The sequence below is a fragment of the Quercus lobata genome, chromosome 6 (assembly GCF_001633185.2).
Source record: "Quercus lobata isolate SW786 chromosome 6, ValleyOak3.0 Primary Assembly, whole genome shotgun sequence".
In the NCBI taxonomy this organism is placed as follows: Eukaryota; Viridiplantae; Streptophyta; class Magnoliopsida; order Fagales; family Fagaceae; genus Quercus; species Quercus lobata.
This window is the reverse complement of record NC_044909.1, coordinates 11,592,496-11,619,447: the sequence shown is the minus strand read 5'-3', so window position 1 is coordinate 11,619,447 and position 26,952 is coordinate 11,592,496. Positions and strand designations below refer to the sequence as shown.

Below are 26,952 nucleotides of genomic sequence, written 5' to 3'. Positions count from 1 at the left end.
ATTATTTTGGTATTTCATATATATATATATATATATATATTATTTTGGACTTTTTTTTTTTGAGAAACGGTGGAAAAAAATTTATAGAAAAACATATACTTTTTTGTGTTTTTTTAAGTTTAGAGATATGTATGGAATGCAATAAATAAGGGATAATTAATGAGATCCTAATCAGAATATTAGTATTAATGAGTGTCTTTTTTAACGTTTAGATCTACATAAATCCAATGGTTTAAAAAATGTGTAATTTTAAAGAGTTACACCAGGTGTAACTTGAACCCATCTCATGCTTAATATACTAAATATAAATTATATATTAAATATAAAATCTAACTTATATATTAACAGGTGTGGTGCAGATTTTGTGGTTTTCTAAAAACAGAAGCACAAATTGCACTGCATTGGTTTTTGCACCTCTACCGCAATTAGCAGTGCGGCAACCATATTTTGTGATAGGCTTAGGTGTGGTTAGAGCATGTTTTTGTACAGCTTTAATAATAATACATTTTACATTTGTGCTTGACCCCAAAATGTTTTTAGTTGGTCCTAGACTATGTCCTATTTTTTAAGGACCATGAATTTGAGCAAAGTTTGAAAATAATCTAGTCAAAGCTGAATTGTGGTATTTAATAGAAATAGCACCATTTAGAATTTACACTATTTTTAGACTTTTTATTTTATATTTAAAATATTCTAGGCATATGAAAAATCTTCATAGCAATATGGCCATATTTTGAATAAAATGCATTTAACATGTCAATATCATAGTTAATGTTTCATGATTTTGACATGATCATAGTGGTATTTAAGAAAAAAAAACCAACTCAATCAAGGCTAAAGTTGTTTAAAGAAAAAATACCTATATCAAATTGATGGCTTTGCAAAGAAGTGTTGATCAAGTACCACTATTGAGATATTGGAAGAAACTAATAATGTTTATTAAAAATCTCATTTTAGATTGTAATTAGGGGTGAGCAAAAACCCGTCCGATCCGACCTGACGCAAAGGGTCTTGGGTGGGTTATATGAATGCTCGAGTCGGGTCCATGCCAAAAATTCAAGTGAAAATTGCCCTATGAGAGATGCTTTCCCAAAAAAAACCTTTGATCTATGCACCAGGAGTTTCTTCATCAACTCACACAAGTAGGTGATCTATTTCCCACAGGTTTTAATCTCCCTAGACAGCAATCATTTCTTGTGGGCTTTAATCACCCTAAACAGCAACCACCACATCTCCCTAAACAGCAACTATAACTGGTTCAGTCTTCATCAACTCGCACAAGCAGGTGCTTTATTTCCTGCGGGTTTTAATCTCCCTAAACAGCAACCATAAACAGCAAAAACAACAAGTACAGAATCATGACAGGAGGAAATGTAAGCAGTTTTTCAGCAAGCAGACAATTCCTTAATCATAAACTCGGCCCGTTCTAGATTTTTGTGATTGGTATAGAATATAGTGTTAAAACATAATTTTTGTGGATTTGATTGGCCCTTATAAGGGTTCTTAGACTAATTTATGTTTCTGATTGATATAGATTTTAGTGTTAAAATAAAATTTTTGTTGATGTGATGGCCTTGTACAAATTGATGTTTGAGATTGGAATATATTTTAGTGTTAACAAAGTGCCAAACAATGCATTCTAATGCTAGCAATTACCAAAAAAAAAACTAGTAAGTATTTAATATTGAAAAATAAACGAGAGACAACACACAAATTTGATGAATTATCCATGCATGAACAAATTTTGACTTGTATGCAGTCAAAAATGTAATCTGGAATGAGTCTAAAAGAGATTCAAAGAGCTAACCACCGATATCCCAATAATATTGAACATTAGCCACAGATATGAGTATATCATCAAACAGCCACTGTCTTCACATGATTTGAAATGCTCAGAGGTTAGCCTTGGTACTGTTAAATTTGCTAAAGAAGAAGGAAAAAAAAAAAAAAAAAAGCAAATGAATACAGCTCCTCCAAATTGAAACCAAATAAAGCATTTTGGACGATTCAGTGCCCAAGATAGTAAGATGACATCATGAAGACTTTCAAGCTATCAAAACCATGATAAAATTACCACTAGTCCTAAATAGCTAGCTACTTGGAAAGGGTGAATTCAATTATTTAATTATTATTCCAACTTACTTCAAAAAGGGGGGAAAAAGTGCTCACAAAAGAAAGAACATACCAGTCCAAGAAAGTGCCAAAACCTTTATAATAATTAAGGGAAAAGACCTTCTCAAGGAAAATCCTAGCAACAACGTTCTTAGACAAGTACCGACAATAACATATCAAAGTAAAACAGGAAGGCAGCTACATTTCTTTGGTGGGCTTAAAATATCCCAGTAAGAAGATTTGCAGCAGTGGAAATTGCAGCTCCAGTGATTGCACATTGCACAATCTGCTCATGTGAGGAGCCCTCAGATGTAAGTGCCAATGCCATCCCTGTTATTGCTCCTGCAACTGCACTGTTTTTCTGCAGCAAAATAAAGCTTAACGAAATCAACAAAGTTACTGAATTAATTTTCAGATGAGAAGCTCTGCCTGTTGCCTAGTCTCAAACCGCAATTGTTAGAACAATGGTTACATATTACAATTCATCATCTCCCAATTAATTAGGCCTTTGGGACAGGGGATTGTTTATCATAGTATCAAAGCAAGGAAGCCTACGCCGACATGTGAAAAGTTTAAATTTTTACATGTTGGACTTGAGACCCCACTTATTAAGTGGAAGTAGTGGAAGTTTGAATCTACACATGAGAAAAGAGTTAAAATAATGGTTAAATGATTAAATTAACCATTTCCTCGTAGTTTTATCATTTGAGACGTGTGTTTATTTATCAACAATCATATCATATACAGATCTACATTTGCTAATTTAATGTCTTCACAAGAATTAAGAAACTATGAAAATAAACATGGGGGAGAGAGAGAGAGAGTACACAGATAAGCCAGTTCACCAGGAATTTAAAGCAGATATTATCCATAGTATTGTGAGATGACAGATATAATCATCATGAATGTGAACATTACCCAATCATGAGATCCACGAGCCTCCTTTAGCCCATAAGTGAGACCTGAATACACTCCAGCAGCCAGTCCTACAGTAGAAAACAAACTGTTAGTGTTAGCTCCACCCTCCCATTATATGTTAGCAAACGTATGTTGAATCATGCACATTGCAACAACAACCAATTAAAAAAACCAGGCTGCTTTAGTTTGTGACTTAAATCAAAACTTTTATTTCAATAATGGTGCTAGGGATAGCATAAATATCATTACGTAAATCTTACAAACTACAAACTGATGTGTTAAACTTTTATACACCAAAAAAAAAAATTTAATTAATTTATTTATCATGTTGCTAATGTGAGACCAATCACATTCTTTGTTATATCAATTTGTAAGCATTCTTTAGTAAAATTGCTAATGCTTGCTAATGCCTTTTAACATTGTTCTTATTTCAATATTAGAAAAAAAAAAAAAAAAAAAAAAAAAACATTCAATAGCATATGGATTCTTGTCAAGAATCGAAACAAGCAAGCATTCAATTTAATCTTAAACTTGGACAACTTTGGTCTCAACTTTAGAAAAGAAGACCTTCAATAACATATGAATTCTTGCCTAACAAGCAAGTGAGCATTCAATTTAATCTAAACTTGGGCAACTTCAGTCTCAACTGTAGAAAAGAAGACCTTCAATAACATATGAATTCTTGCCAAGAGTCAAAACAAGCAAGTAAACATACAATTTAAGCTTAAACTCAGGCAACTCTAGTGACTCCAGTTTACATTCAATCCTTTTGATGCTGAAATATTCAAAACAAAACAAACAAACAAACAAAATCATTTTGAGTATGGCCATGTAGGCTTACCCCACTGCAAAGATTCTTTTCCTGTATTCTTCACCTGAAAATCATGGTTACAAGACCAAACCATTAAATCAAGCATTGATCACATAAACAATGACCAAGAGTAAATGCCAATGAATGAACTGCGCAAACACCAACAATGATATTCATCCCAGGAATATGACATGTTTGAGATGTCCTAACAAACTAGACAGATTAACTTTAGCCACTACTGTTAAAGTGAGATCTAAAAAATAAAGATGTTGCTGCATGTGGATCCAAATGCTATTACAATTAATTCCCACAAGGCTCTGTAATGGTTCTTAGTGTGTCTAAGAACAAAAAGGTAGAGAGTTCAAAACTCACCATGGCTTCAAGGGATTTTCCGTTGGTTTCTCCTGCAAGCACATGAGCAACAATAAGACAAGGCCATTGCAATATACTTTAAGATATCATGACATGATGTTGTCATTGTCAGTGTAAAACATCTGTGCAACACTTAAAAGAGTATAGACATGTTTAGTATCTATTCCAATAATTTCTGTACAAATTATAATATGCTTGAAACAGGGATAATCCCTCCCTCCCTCCCACATATGTTTTATTTATTGTTGGACATATTTTTTGTTTATATTATGCTCTAAAAAACAATAACTACTAGTAAAATCTTTAAAAAGATGTCTAAAATCAAAAGAATATTTTAAAATATTGTTTCCCTCCCAACTAACTAATAACAAATGTGCATGATATTTCTAGAGGCGTCCAACATGTATTCTGAGCATTAAACACACAGGAAACTGAATTTCCAAGTATTAAACACTAAGGAAATTGCATTTTGGGGTGTTTGTCCTCCTTAATAGTATAAAGGTAGGGTAAAATTTAGGTACAAAGCCTTAATATATTATGTTTTTCAATTAAATGTCAAATATTTAAGCTAAATTACAAATTGTACCTTTTAACTTTGCCTAAAATTCAATTTAATTCTCTAACTTCACTTTCATTCAATTCAATATTTTAATATCCAACTTTATTCAATCTTGCTTTTAAGGACTCCCAAAACAGTGTAGTTGTATTGAAAAAAGTTAAAAGTTAACGGCACAATTCTAACAGAGAAATAAAAGAGGTTTGAATTGAAGAAAATTGAAAGTTGAGAGACTGAATTTAACAAAAATAAACTTAAGAGGACTAATCTCAATTTCAGGCAAAGTTAAATTTAATTGTCCTTGAAGAAAAATATATATATCTCACTTGTTAATGTAACTAGGTAATTAGATGTCCAATTGAAAGTTAAGGGACAAAATTTAACGAAAATGAAGTTAGAGAACTAATTTAATTATTAGGCAAAGTTAGAGCTTACAATTTGTAATTTAGCCTTAAATTTAATTGTCCTTGAAAAATATATATGTATCACTCGTTAATGTAACTACGTAACTGGATGTTTTAATTTAATTAATCTAATTTACTACACATTAAAAAAATAAAAATAAAAATAAAAACAAAAATTTAGCCGTCAAAGTATTAGGGGTGTTGTCATGTTGTTTACCTCTAAGGTCTGGGAACCGACGTTTCTTGGCACCTGAGAGCTCCGATGACACATCACCACCACCCGAATCAAGTCCTGCACCTAATAAAAATCCACATATGTACTAATCAAGTCCTAAATAATTTTTTAGAAAAGGAAGTCTGAAAAGAATTTTGTTTAAGTATGGGCTAAACAATTTGCACTTGCACTATAAGAATCAAAGATTTGCACTGGAAATCATTGTACCTTCGATGGCTGTAAAATAAGCCTCGCGTGACACAGCCTGAATAGCTCCGATCTGTAAAGCAGAAGACACCCATTTTAGAATTTACTGATTTAGATAGGTGTACACTATAAAAAATTACAATATATGCACACACTATTTTTCACAAAGGTTTAAATGACCTATAATATTATGATTGGATCAATATTATTTTCACTTGATCCACTGACATCATTTTTATTTTACATTTTTATTTACGCGAATCACAACAAACTAGCCACATCAATTAATGGTTGTGAAAAAAAAATTTATGAAAAAAAGAATTGTTTACTTGGATTTATTTGATACATGCCCACACGCACAACAAGATAATGAGATCGCAAGTAAAATCATAGGTTCTTGAAAACCCTCTAGGTGGGCGTATGCAACTAAGCCATTTAAAACAATAAGGTACATGATCTATTAATTAATAATATACACACATACAAACATAAATACTACCCAAATACATAAATATTAAATTACTGATTTTCTCAAAAGTTTAAATTATTAGAAAATTGTGAATTTAATCCTCTAATCTAACACTCCTCACAAGTGGAGTGAGACCCATTACGTAGAATTTATAATAAGGTAGGACGAAGAATCTAGAATTTCATACAGTTAAATTATTGAATCTTCCAAAAATTTAATCTAAGCTACGCATGAGAGAGTACCCCGGCGGCTTTGACGAAGCTCTCAGCGATGCGGTTGAGGAGAGGGTGGCCGAGGTCAAAGAAGCCACCCTTCTCGAAGCTACTCAGCTCATCCAGCAATGACCTTTTCTCCAAGTTACTGCTGCTGCTGCTCATTTTTTTTTTTTTTCTGATAGAAAAGCCTAAAAAGTAAAAACAATACCAGATCAAAAGGAATTATACTTTATATTTATAACCCTCTTCGGCTATCCTATCTGAATTATAAGATCATATATGCACACTACTGATCTTTCTCTTCAACTGTAAGTGAAACAGAATAATTAAAAAGAAGAAAGAAGAAAAGGAAGCGATTATATTATATATAGGACAAAATCAGTTTGAGAAAGGACACGTGTTGGCGCTCCCTTACGTGTCTGCTTCTCTAACGAGAATGTAGACCTTCGTGGCGACCTTTTGGGATCGAACTTGCCCACGTGTCTTGTTCTTGGAATTTGGAATTCAATGCCGACGACCAAATACCAGGTGGCCTCTGCCATGGATTATCTATTAAAATTAAAAAAATAAAAAGATGTTTGGTATTTTTTTTTTTTTGGATAGAAAATATATTTGGTGTTTTTTGCCCACGTGTCTTGTTCTTCGAATTTGGAATTCAATGCCGACGACCAAATACCAGGTGGCCTCTGCCATGTATTATCTATTAAAATTAAAAAAATAAAAAGATGTTTGGTATTTTTTTTTTTTTTGGATAGAAAATATATTTGGTGTTTTTTTAAAAATACAAGATAGGAATACTATTTTAATCTGATCTAAATGGGTGTGAAATTCCTTTTAGAAAACTTAAATCTCGAGCAATCTTAGTAATTTAAGCCGGTTTGAAATTACTTAAGAGTTGGATGCGTTTGGCTGTTGTGGTTTGTGTTCCCCAAACAACAGGATGGATCAGCAAGATACTTGGTGTTGACTGTTGAGCATCGGGTGAACTTTTTTTTTTTCTTTTTCTTTATTTATTTCTTTTCTCAAGAGATATAACCATATCAAATAGTTGAATAATAAAGTGATTTTTTTTTTTTTTTTTTGAGAAAAATAAAGTGTGAATCATTTTCAAGTGAATTATATAATTATCATATCCCATAACTCTCTCTATATTATACTGTATATTTCACTTATCATTTCTTTGAATCATCACACAGGAGAACGACCGTCGTTTTCAGACCCACATCAAACTAACACTAATTCTTGATAGAGTCCTGAGTCCTGACACATACCAATTTTTTTTTCAGAAAAAATCACTTTCTCACACACCTCACTTGAGCACCACGACAGCACAAAGCAACATAAAAGGTATGGTCTAAAAAAATCGATGAAAATGTCTGTACCTCTTGACTTTTCTTGATAATTGACATGCCTCTTAAATAGTCGCACTCTTGGTTACTGTTTGGTTTAGATGGAAAAGTGGGAGGTAAAAAATGATGAGGATGGAAATGTGAAGAATAAAAATAAAATAACAAATTAGTTTTTCCTAGTATGTATTTGGTTTGAGGTGGAAAATAAGAGGATTATAAATTTTTTTTATTTGGTTGAGAAAAAAAAAAGATTATAGAAAATGGTGTTTATATAATTCACTTTTATGTTCATATTAAATAAAAAATATTAATAGTTTATAAGAAAAAATAACATTTAAACCTTATAAAAGAAATTTAAAAGAAAAGAAAAGAAAACCAGCGTGTAAGCGGAGAGAGTGGCAGATGAGTAATTTTCTATCTTATGCCCATTTTCTCCCCAGTTTGGGAAGAAAACTCTATCTTCACCAAAAAGTAAGCCCAGAGAGAAATTATTCACTTTCCCATTTTCTATCTCTCCAACTAAACACATACACTTACTACTTTTTCTCCCTCATTTTTTTATTCTTCATGTTTTCATTCCAACCAAATAGACTCTTAGAGTCCGTTTGGTTAGAATGATAGAAAAGTGAGATAATAGAAAAAATTTAGTTTTTTCTTGTATGTATTTGGTTGTAGAGATGGAAAAGTGGAGGGATCGAAACTCTTTTGTTTGGTTGAGAGGAAAAATAAGATGGAAAATGAAGTTGGTATAAATTTACAATTATATCCCCATTAAATAAAACAAAAAATAACACATTTTGTTATTAAAAAAATTGTGTATGAATACTTCAATTTTTTTTAAAAGAAGCACAAGCCAAAGGAAGATGAGCACCAAATAATAATAATAATAATAATAATGATGATGAGAAGTACAAAAATGACAAATAAAACAAAGAAAAAGAAGGGAAAAAAAACCGCAAAACAAAAGGACAAATTTTTTTTAGTTTTGATAACCGCCAAAAAAAAAAAAAAAAAAAAAAAAAAAAAAAAAAAAAACCAAACTAGCAAAGAAATGGAATTTTGGTCTATTCCATACCGTGAGAGTTTTCCTCTCAGTTTTCTTTCCATTTTGGGGAGAAAACATTTTGGTGGGCCTGGGTATTTTCTACCCAGGCCCCACCACTTTTTTTTTTCCCATCCCCACTCCTAACCAAACACCTACTAAAAATACTCTCTCCAATTTTCTCTCCTCAATTTTCCATCCTCCTTAAAATCCCTCCAAACAAACATACCCTTAGTGCAAATAAAAGATCAAACACTTTTAGATAACAACGAATAAGTCATACCATTTCAAAATAGATTAATGCTCTTAGTTGGGAAAAGGCATCTCATACATAAGATACATGCATCATCCCTTTTATGGTGCGTAGAAAACTCACCGTGAGAGCTAGAAAATACTTGAATATAAATTCAAGTGTAATACTCACATATAAATTCATGAGATAGTAATTAGTTATTGCCGATCTTGTGTATTATATTATTTTAAATTTAGGCGGCAATAGCCTATTTATATATAAACCTGAAAACACGGCCAAGCACAATCATGTTTCTCATTAACGCAAAAAATAGAGATTGGGTCTCCAATATCTCCTAATTTCGGGATTACCATATAGGCAATTACACATAACAAGGTGCACAAAAAAGTATTCATAGGGTTGTCACAGTCCAATCTTTTAGTATGGTAACATAACTAATAACTTCAAAGCCAACTAAACTAGGCTTCGCTTGATACCAGAAGGAAAACAATTCATTGAACATCAATTGATGTAAATCCGAATTTTTTATTCCCAACAGAAAAGGAGAAAAAAAGTGAGAGGGCAACTGTGGCACCAAGTTTTGACTTGCTTTTATGCTGGAACAAGAACCTTCAATATAATAAGTGTTTAAAATCTAATTTACACTGGTCTATAATTAATTTCACTAGTACTACATTTGAGAAAATTTTGCCCTCTAACCAATTCACTAGACCTTCTCTATTACAAGAACCACACCCACCACAAAACTGAACAAAGAAACTATGCAAGGCAAACCATTGGTGCCCTCTCTATGATATGGTTCACATAGCTAAAAATGGACAAAATAAAGGGTAATTAGAAGGGAGAAAAAAGTACAAAGAAAACATGTGAGAAAATTGGAAGAAGAAAATTAACGCTGATAAATGTTGTACAAAAGAGACAATTGGGAAGCTCAAAGCATCAGAGAGACCAAGTGAAGGGGGAGACTGGGCCCACATTGTAGTGCCGACCGATTTCTTTTTTGCCTCTCAGTAGTTCTATACAGTATCCCCTCCTATTATCAATGTAAAGCCATCAACCAAATTCATCCCCCCTTGTTCAGTTCTTCTCTTTTGAACTGCATTGTTTCCTTTGGTAGCCCACAACTCCTCCACCAAGCACAGCCACAAATTGAAGAAAGCAGAACAGAAAATGTCAATCTTGCTGAATACGGCTCTGAATATATTAGGATCCATTTACAGCCATTTCAGATGAGGAGTTTGATGGTATTAATGGAGACTCCTCTCCACCCAACTGCCTACTGTCTGAATTGCTATGCAAGCGATCAGAACATATTCTAGAAGCAGCCAGTTCATTCTCTTTATGGTTCTCATCGGTAGTGGTGGGGATATCAGAACCACTTGTGTCAGTAGCAGGTTTCTCCTGATGATTTTCTTCACCTGTGCTTTGATTACCATCAGTTGTATGAGGAGTCCCATGCATGGTGCTAGCAATTTTCTTACTGGGTAGCACCGCCTGGCTTAGTGTTGTACACAAAGCAGCAAATACGTTATCTTTTGACCTGGAGTTCTTTCCAAACCGCTGCTTCTTTGTCACCTCAGGCTTGTTATCCTTGGATGCCAGTTTCCGCTTCAACCTAAGAGCCTCCATAGTTCCTTCAACTTCTTCAGAAGTTTCTGGCTGCTTCCTGGGTGGTGGTCTGTAGTCTTCATCATCCTCGTCATCCTCATAGTCAACCAGTCCACCAGATCTTGGACTACAAAAAAAAGGGGGAAATAAATCAAGACAAAAGCATAGGTTTGATACAATTAATACACACACAAACTGAAATATCATCATCATTTTTCCAGGGTCAGAAGATTCCTTTACCTTGATGGTGGGCCGCTTGTAGTTACTCCATTGGATAAAACAGGTTGAGACTGTACTTTTTGGGCATGTGACATTGATGCAGATGCTGTATCTTCTTCATCACTGATTTAAATGTCCAAATTGAGAGGCTATGGCTAGGAAACCTAAACAAAGAATTCCTTAACATATTTTCCCTATACGTACCTGTCCTCATTGAAATAATCCTCCTCTTCTTTCTCTAGAGCACGCTCATCAATTCGTTTTCTGTTCTCTGACACATTACCAGTGCCTTTTGTTCCACAATTCTCCAGGGACTGCAAACAGAGTTGTGAGGACCAAAAAAATCTGAATCAAGATGGTAAATATCAAGAATGATTGGAGAATACCTGCTCATATTTAACTTTTAGTGACTGAATAGAAACCAAATTCTCAAATTTGGCCAACTGGTCCCAAAATGAATCAACTATATATTTAAGCAATAATTTCAGGTTTTCCTGCATAGAACAAGATCATTAGTAGAGAATTACTTCCAGATATATCTAAAATCCAATAGCAAAGAGGTATTAAAAATGAGAACCTTTCGAATGTACTCAAAAAGTTCTAATACTGCAGAGTTGAGCAGATTGTAACGATTGCCATTACTAACAAAGGCATCCACAATTGGTTTGAGAAGGTTGTTCTTAACAATATGACTAATCAAATGCTCATCCTGCATATAAGCACACAATTTGAGTTGTTATACACTGCCCACAAGATGTGCCAGTCCACTGGAAATTTGCAGACAAAATAAACAGAGTAAAAGCTAATGAAATGCACAACAACAACTAGCAATATAAAATTAGTAGACTCCCAGAATATACAGAAATTATTAAGGGCTTAAAAAATATGCATAAACATCAGAATGAGGCACAAGATGTCCAGTTGAGATGATGGCATGCATATGAGAGACACCCATCCCGCCAGAAACTTGCACAATTTCCATGGATAAAGTTGGCTGCTAATACTACATATGTATGATAGTCATCACTAACCCTATGTTTGGATGGAGGGAGATTTTTTTTTTTTTTTGGGGGGGGGGGGGTTAGTGAGGAGAGGAGAGAGACACCCAAATGGGGCTAAGTGTTCCCATATAGTAAGCAGAAATACAGAAGCAAATGACCACTGTCTTCTATCACTCTTACAAGTGTAGCACCAGCTCACAAAAAACTGCCTCTCAATTGAATCTTTTGCAGTTAATATTCTACTGAGCGCAGCTTCTAAAATAAAAATGGAGAAATGATATTATTCAGTATCAAGATGAATTTACTTACACTGCGGGAAAGAATAGTGCGAACAAATCGAACAGCAGCAACAACTAGGTATCTTTCCCTTCTTCGCGTCAAAAGCAAAACTTTGTCTATCACATTATTAAGGAGAAAGTTACACCTGCAAACAGAAGAGAAATCCACACATTTACATGTTAAAATGCCTGGAGAAGGATTCAGTCATCAATGATTAAACAGAAAGCATCCAAAATATTACTTTATCCTGTATGGATGGTGCAGAACACAAAAGCACAACAATTCACATATGTTTGACAGTATTTCAGGCTTTGTGCAATTTTCATTTCCAATACTTCCACCAGATCCTTCAGATTTATCACTTGATTGAGCTCCGCTTTCCGAAGGACAAGATGCTGTTATAACATCAATTAGTTGACCCAAATGCTTCTCATAGAAAATCTCTATAATAGTATCTCTCTGCACAAAACAGCAAGACCAAACACTCAATGACATAATAAACACATAGAAACATATTTAATCTGAAGCATGGAAAAGAAATCCATCTTACATGAAAGTTTTACGGACAACTTTTTCCAACAATTCAGCAGAAATATAATAAAATACAAATCAATATTCAAAATGTCACACCTGCATAAATAAACTCAAACACGTCGCAGACTCCAAATGCAAGGTTATTACAAAATAAGTACAGAAATTTTATGCTTGCATATGAGAGAGAGAGAGTGACAGTGATGACATATTGATACCCCAAAAGAGGTCCAAATCTTTCAACTCCACTGCTAGGAGACTGATATGAGCCTTTTCTTGGAGTGGGGGAAGGGGAGAAGGTTTTATTGCCAACAAAGTAAAGTTTGAAATGCTTTATTCAGGCTTGTTATTTTTGAACAAGTTCAAATTCAGGCTCAGCTAAAAGCTACAGAATGGACCTCATGCTTAGTTACATGGAAAGAAATATGCAACGCAAACAAGCCAAGCTGACATGCACAAAATGAAAGGGTATAAAGTAGAGTAAAAAAAATAAATAAATAAAATAAAAAATAAAAAATCTGAAACTTCAAGAAAACAGAAATTCAGGAAAAGGCAATTGAAAGAAATATTAGGAGTGAATGGTCAAGGCAGGCACCTGTGCTCCAGACAATGTGTATGAATCCAGTAAACTGCGAAGAATTTCAAGAAACTGGCAGTGCATGTCCTCCTCAAAATCTGTAATCATTCCTTTAACCTACACATTAACAAACAACCCTATGTAAATATTGGGTGGTAAACATGTGCCCTTCCAATGAGATGGTGGCAGAGTCAAAGAAATGAGGATCTGATCTGATTAGCTACAGCAGCTGTTTACTACCATGTATGCCCATGAAGTTGAACAAAGTAAAGTTTGAATTAATGTTATTATTATGGCAATATAAACTTGTCAAAAAAATATTATGGCAATGTAAGCAGACGACTTTTCAAGACACTCATTACCGTTAAAGAAAAGTCTACACTCACCTACAATACTGACTTTGCATTCGTTAATTAGAGCGTTTCCACATCTCCATCTTTTTAAATATTACATGTCTACACATTTACACTCATCTATGATACTGACTTAGCACTAGCGATGGCAACCTACATGCAGGGCTCAAATAACAAGCCCTCTTTCCAATTCAGGATAAGAGAGACATCATTCTTCACTACCATATTTACCAGTTCTTAACTAAATGTTTTATTAAAGAACACAAAACTGGATGCAACCCCAATACACCTGGAAGCATACAAAAGGTACACCGACAATCAATCATGAAAAGTAATTAATTTAACAATAAGTTTTACATGTTTCTGTAAATTAATTAATCTAACAATCGGTTTTGTAACAAGGTGGTCACCTTGATAGCCTAGGCTCTAAAAGCAAGTGACTTGCTTTAGAGCCTTAAGAGGAGCCTTAGTGGTGCCACAACTTGCCAAGGCACCTCAGCAAGCATCTGGGTCACCTTTGACTGCCATATATACCACAAATATATTCTACACAAATCATCTATCATTAAAGATCTCCCCAAATAAGCAAATCTAAACCAACCTGTATGGTGTTGAAACTCAGCTTTATATCTATCTAATTAAATCTGTTTCATATTTTTCATCTCCACCCCCCCCCCCTTCTCTTCCCCCACCTAATTCCCTGCGTTTTATTATTATAAATCATGCTTCAGTTGTTAGGCCATTGATGCAGCCCCATTTGATGAATATTTTCCTAAGGTGAGTGAAATGAGCTGTTTGGTGTATGACCCATATTGCAATGCATACCAAGAGTCCAAAAAGTAGAATTCCTTCCTGCCGAACAACGTAAGAACGAAGAAGGTTTGGATCCTGATTCAAGAAAAGAATAAGGATATCTGTCCTGCATCCATTAGAATGACTTATTATTAGGACAATGACTATTTTTTGAATTAATTATGTAAACATACATGTTCTTATTAATAAAACACAAAAAGCAATAGACTTATAATAGGAGTTCACTATTACCCAGTTAATACAAGCCTTTTGTCTTGACTCTGCAAAGCATCAGTGATGATGTCAAAGATACCTTCATTCATGAGATCCCTGCAAGAATTTTAAACCCTCACTCTTAAAACGAGTAAAATAATGCAAAGCAAAACTATGCGCTGATTTGATAATCACAAAGATAACACTTAAGCAGCAACCACTTTCATACAAAGGGTTGGCTAGAGAGAATTCAACACCTACATCAACATAAATAATTGCAGAAATAGCATACCTAAATAGCCGGAGCTGTTGGACCATCTGCAGGCTCTTGCTTAAACTACAAAACTCGTGCAAGAAGTACACCTATTTCATGGAAAAAAAATACAGGTTTGGTATCGACAGTTATAGAACATGATCCGCTATCATTACCAGGAGAAACTCCACAAATACCCACTATCTCTAACAAACTACACTCAAAATCTTACTGCTTTATCCCGACGCAAGTTAAGAATAAATAAAATCATTTAAAAAGCCAATAATTGCATGTTTTTAAAGGAAATAACAACATGACATCATAGGAGAAAAGAGTTTCACGGCTTAATTTATCTCTACAACCAGTGCTCTTAAAATGTTCATCAATTAAGATAGTGACTGAGAAATAGGCACTAGGGTCCATTTGGATTGGTAGGATGAAAAAGTGAGAGGATCAAAAAGATTTTATTTTCCCTCATTTGTGTTTGGTTGAGAGGGAGGAAAAGTGGAAAGATTGAAAACTTTTTTGTTTGGTTGAGAAGAAAAGTAAGAGGATAGAAAATGTAATTTATATAAATTGACTCATATGCCCTTATTAAAAAAATTATCTAGTTAAAAAAAAAAATTTTAAAAATCACACCAAGTTTATTAAAACAAAGATCATGCAAAAAAAAAAAAAAATTTTAAAAATCACACCAAGTTTATTAAAACAAAGATCACGCAAAAAAAAAAAATTATTAGCCACATCCAGTTAGAAATTTAAAATAAATAAATAGGAACCAAAGGCAGTAACACGTAAACAGTGGGCTTTGACATTGGTAATTTTGTCAAAAAAAATTTGCACAATTTTCTCTCCCTTTTTCTCCCCAATTTGGGGAGATTGTGTTTTGGTGGCCTGGGGAGAAAACTCCTGGGCCCCCCCTCCCCCTCCCAACCAAACACTTCTCCCAACAATTTTCTCTCCTATTTTCTCTTTTTCTTTTTTCCATCCTACCTATTTCACCTCTAACCAAACACACCACTTAGTCTAGGATCTAGACACGGACAATCCAACCCCATGACCATCCGAAATATGAGTAAAAATTAAGATGACCAAAAATAAAAACAAAACATTGTTCAGACAGTCTATGGCAGTACCAAGGGGGGACTGATTGCATATTCACAAAAAGGAATCCAAACTGCAATTTCCGACAGCATTAAGCAGACTAATCACAAAACCATGTTGGAATTGCATAATACTATTAACATGCACAAAAAAGACAAATGGATGTATTTACTTCAAGATTCAAAAATTACCAAATTCTTCTTAGACTCTGCAGGAGTGGAGGGCGATCTCAACCTAGCAAATAATTCCTGGATAAAGGTACTGTCATCCTTTAACATAGAAACAACCTACAAGAGAACAACACAATTAGAGGCAAAATAACATAGTACTCAATATGTTTAAAAAGAATGAGCTTTTAAAATCTTACAAGTGCATTGTTTCCATGAATTATGGAATTGAGATTTGCAATTGTGCCCTCATCCAATACTCGAGCCAAAACGACATCCTAAACAAGGTAATATAAAAGGATTGCTCAAATTACAAACAAGAAAGCTAGTAATCCAAGGTTGTGTCATGAATGATTCACACCTTCAAATAACCAACTCTGTATGTCTGGTGTATTTTTGACAGAACTAAAGGATCTTTAATTGGTATGGCCTATAACAAATGAAAAAATGTCCAGAAATTAGCACATAGCAATATTCTTCCATCCACCCATCTCAACCTCCCCTTTCATGAAAGAGAAGAATAACCAGCTACAAAGATGTTACCTCCTTGTAAACAACATGCTCTTTTAAAAAATTACGATGATGTTGGACACGAGGGACCTCTGGATCATCTGCAAGTTACATTTAGAGTGGTTCAATATGATAAAAGAATTAGTAAAAAATAAAGAACTAAGAACCAAAAAATCAGCCAAGCTACCACAAATTCTGTGTACTTACCCAGAATATACAACTATGACATAAATGAGAAGAGGGGTTTTAAAGGATAAAATCATTAAATATAACGATTCTGCCCAATGTAGTAACTCAGTACAGTTAGAAGCAGAAATGTAAAAAATAAGTAGACACAAAAAGGAACATCCCCCCTTTCTCTCTCTTGCCCCTCAACAAAAAGAAACAAAGTCATTTAAATGTTAACAGCTACAAATATATATTTATTTATTTATTTATTTTTACTTATCCAAAAAAAAAAATGTAACCATTCATGCTAATATAATGGAAGCTAACAATATATTTAAACCCCGACTGACCCAGCATTTTATATAAAGAATGTTTCAGACATAAAATTCGCCTCATAATCACCAAAATTGACAAAAATTATCTCAAATATTTAAACTTCATTCTAATATAAGAGGTTATCATAAACAAATGAAAATTGAAACTTACACTCCAGTGCACCAATAATATCCATGATCAATTCATCACCAAATATCTTCTCGAAGATCTGAGGACTATTGAGCAAAACTGTAGGTAACCGCACACAAGTCACTCTAATGAGGAATATGCATAGAAGTAGCATATAACAAGGACACAATGGTAGAACAAAAAGGATTACTTACTAATCCCTTTGACTATTTTGTATATCATGTGAAGGCCATCAACATTCTCCAACTCCTCACAGATTCTAAACAGGTCCATCAGCTTTCGAAAAAATTCTTGCTGTGCCAAGAAAATTTAGAAAATAAAATAAAAATGTAAGATCTGAAAAGTTGATCACCCAAAATATAATTAAGTCAGGAAATTTTCAAAATTATAGGAAAACATGGTCAGGAATGAGGTATGAAATGCATCAAACAAAAAAAATATATTGTCTTAGACAACTATGTAGAAGAAAAAAAAATCTTATTTAAAACGGACACACTTGGACTATCTTAAATGGGCAAGGTCCCACTATACATCAAGAAGATATACAACACTTACATCATTCCCAATGAGTTCTGTCAGCCGCATCTGATCAGCAATGCCACTCTCAGCCACAGTCTGCAAAACAAAGATTTGTCAATTTGATTCGATGATCCAGTGACGGGGTGCATGCGTATATATTTAAAAAGAAAATGGATGCACGAAAATCGATGTTCCAACAAAAGGTAAAGGATCTACCAAAAAATTAAAAGATAATTCTATATAGCATGTAACTCCACCTGTCTGAGCTTAGTGTCACATATTTGTTCAGACAGTCCCAAGCTCAGGAAAAGGCTGGCTGCAGTAGGTTAACAGCTAACATAAAATTTTAGTCACTCTTTTATGAATGGATCCTATACAAATACTAGGTGGGGCGTCCCCTACTAGAAATGTGTTGCATCAGACCTCAGGTGCAGTGAAAAGTGGGCAAGGGTTAGCTAGGGTGATCCCCATAGTGACACACTACATCAACAGATTCAACACTCACGTGTAGTGAAAAATGGGCAAGAGTTCCCACATTTTGATGGATGGGTGCAGGTAAAAAAGTTTGTCCAAGAGAATAAAATTTGAATAGGTACTTGGAATATAGGGTCTTTAACTGAGAAAACTAATGAAACTAGTAGATACAATGACTAGGAGAAGAAAAAACATAATGTCATCAAGAAACGACGTAGCTAGACAAGAAATCTAGAAAAATTGAACATACTGGATATAAATTGTGGCGTACAAGAAAAGATAAAAATATAAATGGGGAAGGGATAATCATAGAAAAAAGTCTTAAAAACGAAGTCATTGAGGTAAAGAGGATAGAAGATAGAATTTCGTTAATAAAACTTGTCCTAGGAGAAGAAACAATTAACATAATTAGTGCGTATGCTCCTCAAACAGGATTGGAAGAACCAATAGCAAAAATTTTGGGAGGACATGGATGACTTGATCCAAGGGTTACCACACAGAGAAAAGATTATTAAAGGAGAGCTTTATTTTTTTTTTTTTTTTATTTTGGATAAAAAAATATAAAATTTATTGCAATCAATAACAGACCCAAGTACGCAGGAAATGTATTATTGGAGAATACCTGAATGGCCATGTTGGAAAAGATAGTGGGGGCGCTTTGAAAGAGTTCATGGAGGCCAGGCCAGGGATATGGAACAACATATGATTCTATATTAAAGAACACTTGGTTCAAAAAGGAAAGCATCACACTTAATTACCTTTAAAAGTGGGACAAACGTTGGTTAAATAGATTTTTCACTCACTCGAGAAGTGGATAGTGAATTTTGCAAAGATTGTAAGGTGATACTAGGAGAGAGCGCAACCACTCAACATAGGTATGGTATTCAAATTAAAAGATGGAAAAGAAGAGATACTCATAATAGACAAAGAAACCCAAGGATAGGTGGTGGATTTTGAAGGGAGAGAAACAAGATGTGTTTAAAGATAAAATGATCAAAAAAGGTAAGTGGAATTTAGACGAAGACGTTGATAAAATGTGGAATGAAATGGCTACTTGTACTAAAGGATGTGGGCAACCTACTAAGGAGACTTGGTGGAATACAGTGGTTCAAGCAGCAATTAAATTAAAGAGAGAACAATAGAAGCCGGCCTAAATTTAGAGACACTACCACTTTTATGAAAATTACAAAGTGTCAAAGGATGAGGGAGAGAAGCATACATATATTTATAAACTTGCTAAGAAAAAGGAAATGAAAACAAGAGGCTTAAATGGTCTTTGGTGCATTAAAGATGAAGATCAAAGAGTGTTAGTAAAAGAACATAATAAAAAGAAATGGAAAAGTTATTTTGATAAACTTTTTAATGGAAGCAATATGAAACATTGGAGTGATTTAGATAACTCAATGGAGAATGGAAACCATAGATTTGTTCAAAGAATCAGGATGGCCGAGGTAAAGGATGCATTAAGGAGGATGAAAATGGGAAAAGCCATGGGACTAGATGAAATCCCCATTGAAGATGCCTAATGAGTGGAGAAGTACTTTAATTCCTATTTATAAGAACAAGAAAAATATTCAAAACTGTATAATTACCGTGGAATTAAACTTATGAGTTGTGCTATGCCATGACAATCTACTATGGAAGCTATTTTCTTACTTAGACATCTAATAGAAAAATATAGAGGCCTGTAAAGACCTTCATATGGTTTTCATTGATTTAAAGAGAGCATATGATAAGATCCCTAGAGAGTAATCCTCCCCCACACTGCAGTCCGCACAAAGAAAAATACCCTTTTCAAGGCTTTGGCACACCAAATTCCTCTCATGAAAAAGAAATCTCCCTTGGGGCTTACAGTGCACCATAATAAAACCAAACATCAAAAACCTTAGTGCCTCTCAAATTCTGTTGCATTATGTCTGGACCCTCCCTTTGTGGCGTATTGGAGCACATTAAGCCAAGCATGGAAGCAACACAATCCGAACTTTCCACAAAAAGATATCAGTAATCACAATCCTTCAAAGGTTTTATCCCATATGTCAGTAATCAAAATTGGCGAAGCTTCTGTTCATACTGTAGTTTCATATGAGGACATGAAGGAGGTATAAAGCTCTGACTGACTCTAGAAATCTGTTTTTACTTAAACAAGACAGGCTACCAAAAAGATGGAAAGCATGCTACTGTGATGAATAAATTTTCCTTGTCAACCCACTTGCCTCACATACTCGATCGTTAGATTTTACACACACCCATCCAGCTAAAGGATATCAGGATAATAAAAAATAAACTAGATAAATTAATAACTCAGAGAGATAACAACATCAGAAATTAAATGCTACAAACATTAAAACACGAAGGCATAGTAAAGCTACTTGGCCAAAAATGAATAAGGATTAAATATAAAATTTAAACAACTATAAATTAAGATAAAAATAAAGCATCCTTTTGAAACCTTAAGTATTAGAGGAAGTGTGGATAGCTCAACGGCAGGCAACTCCCTCAACTCACTGTTCACACTGTGAAATGTATCATCTGCATGTATCATAAAGAGAACATAAATAATGGTTCATGCCTAAAAATTTAAAAAACTCCAAATGCAATCTAGAATAAGAGAAATAAAATAAAATAAAATAATGTAATAAAAAAACTTGTAACGCACAAATGGATCAGACGATATTCCTTCTAATAATTTGGACTTATTCTCAATGAGAAGGAACTCTCAATTGTGAAAGTTATTTGATTCCTTGTGAAACTTGTCATAAATCTTCAATTCCCTCCAGAAATTTGATTCTTTATTTGCACCACCACTATGGAAAAAATTTCTTACCATGGATACAATAAATTAGATTATTACAAGTCAGATATCCTTGCAAATTAATTTGAACCATTAATGTATACAGTTCCTATTTACTTCTTACACATGGACCAAACTCTTGGATTTTTTTTTTTTTAATATATAAGTAAAATAGAATTTTATTCAAAAGAGGAAATAGATCACATCACAATATGCGGCTTGACCTACTCTGGAAGAATTACATGCTCTTTTTTGACTCAGAAGATCTACAAAATATTTTAAAATATATATATATATATATATATACACTAAGGGATGCTGCCAGGCAATCATCCACTCTTTTTTTTTTTTTTTGATAGGTAATAGATATCTTCATTAAAAAAAGTGTGTCATGTTCACAATGATGAACAGAATGTAATAGAAACAAATACAAACAAATCAAACAGAAATAGAATACACGAAATCAAAAATGGAAATACATTGTGTAAAACCCCAAGTATGAGACCACCCAAATAATGTCCCAACTAGCAAAGACTTCAAAATATCAGCAGATTTCTCAACATCCTCAAAAGTGCGGGTATTTTGTTCCCTCCCCTCATTCAAAGACCATAACATTATTGGCTTAACTACATGAATAGGCTGTTCAACACCATCAAAAGTTCTATCCCTCACTTACCAAATGGTCCACAACACACGATGCAGTAATTTCCAAGTTTCTATAACATCGACATTTTCCTTGCCAACACTCCAACAGCTGAATAACTATTTTCAGTATGACACATGAAAACCACCCCCCCCCCCCCCCCAAAAAAAGGGTAAACACAAATTTCCACAATTATGCAAAAGAAAATGATCTACCAACTCTCAGTTACTCTCACACACGCAACACCAATCAATAATCTTAAGGGATTGTTACCGAATAATATCCACAGTTAAATTATTAACCCTCACTGCTGTCCACGCAAAGAAAGCAATCTTGCTAGGTACCTTTACAGTCTAAATATTCCTCCATAGGAAATGTGTCTAGTAGATCCTCTGAAACTCATACTTGCTTGGATTTGAATTATACTGGCTGATGAGCCCGCAGGTATGGCCCATCTAGAAGAAAGAAAGTAGAAAGCATTTTTACAGCTTCAAGATGGAGTCCAAGGTTGTGATTGTCAATACGGTCAAATTGGCTGTTGTTGGTGTTTCCCTACTGCTAGAAGATTTGTTTAAGGGCTTCACTACTACAAATAAGAAACTACTATATATAGTTTTTGATGGGGAAGCTACTATATATCGTTGACTATGTCAAATTATTTCATGGATGACAGGCATTTCTCTTTCAGCTGCCTTTCAGCTTTATTCTTCTAGAAGTTGAGCTTTTTTTTGGGATGAATCTAGAAGTTGAGCTTACATGCTTATATAACACTCCCATTTCTATATAAGTCACTTAATTCTGAACCCAAAACACAAGGTAAAGTGGGGGGGAGTAAGTTGAAAGATTATTGATATACAAAGGTTCAAGATGCATCTAAGGTATTTCACCTGGAGATAATAAGCTTCAAGATAGACAAAGGTTAAGAATCAAGATGCAAATCAATAGATTACAAAATGAAAATTTTTAAATCTTGCAAATACTTACTGTTAAGAGTATTAAAATGCAGATTTCTTTGCACATTGCAGATATTGTCCCTAAATAAAACAGACATGATATTTAGTAGGCATTAATGATGGCTGAAGCAGAAATTTTTCAAGGGAAGAAAAAAAGATTTGTGAATAATAAATATTTAGTTATTACCATATGTAAGTGCATCCAGTGGTCTCTTGAAAGCTAAGTGCCAATTCCGTCGAATATTCTGGATCTCTCCATGAAATAATGGTATCTAAATATAAATAGAAGTACTTATCAGCCTGACATTTAAACCACTTGGCATAAAATATTGGCTACAACAGGAAAAGAAAAATCCAACAATTCATCTGTGGAACACAAAAATACCTTCTTGCTTTCTGTAAATGTCATCTGAGCTGATACGATGCAAAAGTAATGTCTCATTGTCTTCTTCATCAACAACAAACAAACCCAACTCTTCTGATCGCTGTGATATAAATTTTGCAATAAATCAAAATGCATGGAATATTTTAGATAGATTTTTAGAATGAGAACTCTTTGGAATCTAAATTCTGCTTGTCAATGTCAGAAAACATCAAAGAAGATTAAGATATGAATGAACCTCCATATAGTCAACACTGACGTGCCCAGTGCCTTGGTCATCCCATTTCCCATCATCATTCAAACGGTAGACCTTTACACGCTGAAATTAAAAAATAATAATGAAAAGAATTATACGGGCTACTTCTATCAGTTATCCAGTCAACATAAGCAATAAGCATAAATTTCAAAAGAGCAGAACTTCGACTCCAGGAAAACTTGCGAAGCAGCTAAGCATCCCCAAAATTTCAAATTGGATAAGAAGATAGCACATCAAAAGATAACAAACATAAATTAAAAATAATGCTGGATAGCATAAAGGACAATAAGTAATAAGGCAATTGCACATCAACCACAACAAAGTCGTCCTTATAACTACTCAGCAAAAACCCAAAAAATCATGCTGATTGAACAAAGGGTAACTCTTATGATTTTTGAAAACTAATAAGCATATAACAAATTTAGAGCTACCCTGTGTAATTGAATGCAAGAATTTGAAAAGCAAAACCGTGCAAGTAAGCTATAAAAGAATCTGGAGCTATTAAAAATCCTGCAAACATAAGGACTATGGTCATTTATCAAAAAATAAAAGTAAAGAAATGGTACTCACTAATATGCTAACATCAGAGTAATACTTAGGTACAAACACTTAGCAAAAATCTGTATTACAAACTAACATGGCACCTTATTTGGCAGTGCCACATCAGCCATATTTTTAATACATGATAGCCCGCCTGCTTTGGCCAATTGAACAAATATAACTACATGAATTTAAAACAGAATCAAAACATCAGTACCAAATTTAAATCCTAAGATTATGAAGAGCTCTATGTCAACTACATGAAATTATAAATAGAATCTTGACATAAGTACTCAAATTTGAATCATAAGTCTATAAAGAGCTCCCACATCCACGTAAGTCAATTACATAAGGGTATTTCCAATAACAAATATGTGCAAAGATTCCTTTGCTAACCAAGTTCTCAGCTCTGGTAAAGATGTCCTGGTGATGAAAGTAATCTGCTCTAGTAAAGATTTTTTGATTGTGCAAGAGTTAAGTTGTTATATATCTGAAGCTAATTTCCTCTGATTCCAATTGTAGTTATCGAATGTTGGAATGTTAGAACAATAAGAGTGCTCTCTCTCTCTCTCTCTCATGTTCATGCTCAAGCACATTTGCAAACCTGTTTTTCCTTTTTGATAAGTAATATTTGTAATCTTTGTATGTATGGTAATGAGAGAATATCCTAAAGAGGAATAACAATAAATATCGAGCACATCTTACTAGGGTGAAGCTGGCATTATAAAAACTCACATATATATGCATAAAAGTGTGGACTTTTTGTTTTTCCTAGGTGAATAGGGGAGGGGAGATAGTGGGTTAGAATTCTAGTGGCCAAACACCACAAGAGGTGTTAAATCCGCTAGGATATCCCTCGAACCCCCCACAAGATAGTGGATCAAAAAGAAATAGAGTAAGAGGATGAATGGTAATAGTTACCATATGTTCATTTTAAAGAGAGTATAAATAGAATTTAAAACTAAAGTGAGTCCTAACTCCTAATATGGTAGATGTAATACAGATGAAATTAAGGCCAAATCAGCAGCACATGGCATTGTCTCAATGCAGTGTTAAAAAGTTTTTTATTCAAGAGTATTGAAGTCCAAGAAAAAGTTAGCCATCCCATAAAAATATCAGATTAACTGAGTCTATTCCACCAAAGAAAGTTGTCATTTTAAAGGAAATTTGAACAGTGGGGACTAGAGACTTATGCACCGAGAAACAAATCCATGACTCACCAAGATAGCAACAAACACCAATATCTGGAAAACAAACAATATTATCAAACAAAATCAAATTTGTTTCAAAATTATGAGCCCTCACCAAATCAAACTCAAAATGGGGATGGAAATTCAAAAATTGAGCTTAAAAACACTTGTGCAAAATGTTGCATATAGAGCTTCCGCTCAAGCATAAATTAAAAAAACAACTAAAAATTTCCAAACTTCAAGCCTAGACTGTCCAACACAAGGCCAAACTTCAAGCTTTAACTCATTCTCCACTCTGAGGATCAAATTCAATCAACATATGAAAATACCCGTACAGTTAAGCTCAGACCACCCAGTGGGTATTGAACCCACAACCTCACCCTCCACCTTGCCCTTAAAAGGGGACAATGTGCCATTTGAGCTAGAGCTCATTAGCAGTTCAGACTACAATTATTAATCCTGTCCCACTGGAAAAGTAGTTCATATCTAACCCAATCCTTCAATTTACTGTAGTAATTTTGCTAAAAACTTCAACAAACAATTACTTCGAAACATATCAGGACCAGGGCCACGACAATATTACTCGTTTTGACATTTTCAGGCAACTTAACTGTTTTAGCAACTAACGAACTAAAAAATTGATTAACGAAAAAAAAAACCAATACATGGCAACGCAACACAACACAACCCAATTACAAAGAAAACCCTAATCGAATCAAATTAGAAATATTTTACACTGACTCAATAAAAATTAATCTAAATCCACCACAATTAAATTAACCGAAAGTACATAATTAAACCCAACAAAAAAAAATTATATAATTCATAGACTAACAGTAACACCAAACACAAAGCTTCAAAAGGGCCAGCAACAAAACATAGAGTATCTAAATCAAGCTCAATTTTAGGGCAAAAAAAGTAATGAGGCTTCGATTTCAACTAAACTGGAACTCACCTGCATCGAATTGCTGGCGTTGGCCTGTGACTTCTCTGGAGCGCCCATGGAGGAAGCAGCTCCTGTATTCGCGATTTTCGAATTCGAAGCCCCGAAATTTTCGAGAAATTTAATCCGAATCGAAATGGAGAGACGCGCTTCTAGAAAGTTCAAATTAGGGTTTTCTTTTCTTTTTTTTTTGTGTGTGTTTGTTAATTTTTTTTTTAAAACAAAAAGAGAGGAGAAAGAGAGAAGAAACAAAAGAATTAAGGTTTTTCTAGAAAGGGATTTGGGGGATCAATGAAAAACCCTAACCGCCATTAAAATAGATAGAACTGTGAAAAACTCTCTCCCTCTCTCTCTCTCTCTTTATTTTTTTTTTCTGTGCTAAGTGTTTTTACTCTCTCTCTCTCTCTCTCTCTCTCTCTGTGCCCGACCTTCTTTCGATTAAGAGAGGAAAGAGAAAAGTAGAGGGGAAAAAAAAAACCATTACGCATGTTGGGGAAATTGGTTTTTTTTTTTTTTTTTTTTTGGATTTCCGGAAATGACCTTGTGTGTTTAGTGAAATTACTTGGGGTGTGCCATTTTAAAAGTGTTGTGTTGTGGACTTGTGGTGGCGCATATACTGGCTCTCTCTCTCTCTCTCTCTCTCTCGCGCTTTCTTTCTTTTCGCGATCCAATCACAAGGGAGTGAGTGCGGAGAGCTTTGTGGGAGAAATTGTGGGTCCCTTACCAGCCTGTGACTCAAAGACACACACGGGTTTCACTAATTGGTTCCCGGATTATATAACACGTGTTTATGAGCTAAAAAATGACAAACAGTAGATTTTTCCGGTTTATTATTAGTGTGGTATGTTATAATTAAAACCAATAATAACTTATCATATATAAAAGTGTTGTGAAAATATTATGAATGTAGAACTTTTCTTCTATGTATGGCATCAGGTTTGGAACATTTCATCACAAAAATGCTACTACACAATTGTAGGTGCACGATTTGGAGCCCAAACCCCTATTTTGTAAGTCTTGGTCCAAATAGCCCAACACAATAAATTTTTTGTAGAGTATGGATCAAAGAACTAGGTTTTAATAAGTTAAACGGGGTATT

At 34.1% G+C, this 26,952-nt stretch overlaps 2 protein-coding genes across 3 annotated transcripts; both read right to left on the bottom strand.

The window, feature by feature from the left end:
- Positions 1–2,051: 2,051 nt before the first annotated feature.
- Positions 2,052–6,615, bottom strand: LOC115994830 (outer envelope pore protein 16-2, chloroplastic). The gene is made up of 7 exons (XM_031119107.1): positions 6,306–6,615; positions 5,616–5,667; positions 5,391–5,471; positions 4,214–4,245; positions 3,872–3,905; positions 3,031–3,098; positions 2,052–2,473 (listed from the first exon to the last, which is right to left on the bottom strand). Exons 1-7 carry the CDS (start codon positions 6,438–6,440, stop codon positions 2,330–2,332), a joined length of 546 nt encoding a protein of 181 aa, XP_030974967.1. The 5' UTR covers positions 6,441–6,615; the 3' UTR covers positions 2,052–2,329.
- Positions 6,616–9,460: 2,845 nt separating this feature from the next.
- Positions 9,461–26,265, bottom strand: LOC115994119 (serine/threonine-protein phosphatase 4 regulatory subunit 3-like). 2 transcript variants are annotated; one of them, XM_031118148.1, is made up of 24 exons: positions 25,866–26,265; positions 23,163–23,243; positions 22,928–23,027; positions 22,730–22,814; positions 22,574–22,623; positions 20,605–20,684; positions 17,718–17,777; positions 17,357–17,456; positions 17,184–17,261; positions 16,563–16,630; positions 16,381–16,449; positions 16,220–16,297; positions 16,044–16,139; positions 14,788–14,858; positions 14,535–14,612; positions 14,316–14,409; positions 13,156–13,254; positions 12,271–12,488; positions 12,060–12,174; positions 11,327–11,458; positions 11,136–11,243; positions 10,954–11,063; positions 10,771–10,872; positions 9,461–10,657 (listed from the first exon to the last, which is right to left on the bottom strand). In XM_031118148.1, the coding sequence occupies exons 1-24, from the start codon at positions 25,911–25,913 to the stop codon at positions 10,126–10,128; spliced, it is 2,652 nt and encodes an 883-aa protein (XP_030974008.1). In that variant the 5' UTR covers positions 25,914–26,265; the 3' UTR covers positions 9,461–10,125. The 2 variants fall into 2 exon arrangements, with proteins under 2 accessions (XP_030974008.1, XP_030974009.1); XM_031118149.1 differs by lacking the exons at positions 9,461–10,657; positions 10,771–10,872; positions 10,954–11,063; ... (2 more) ...; positions 12,060–12,174; positions 12,271–12,488 and having other exon boundaries at positions 13,165–13,254; positions 14,316–14,404.
- Positions 26,266–26,952: the final 687 nt, after the last annotated feature.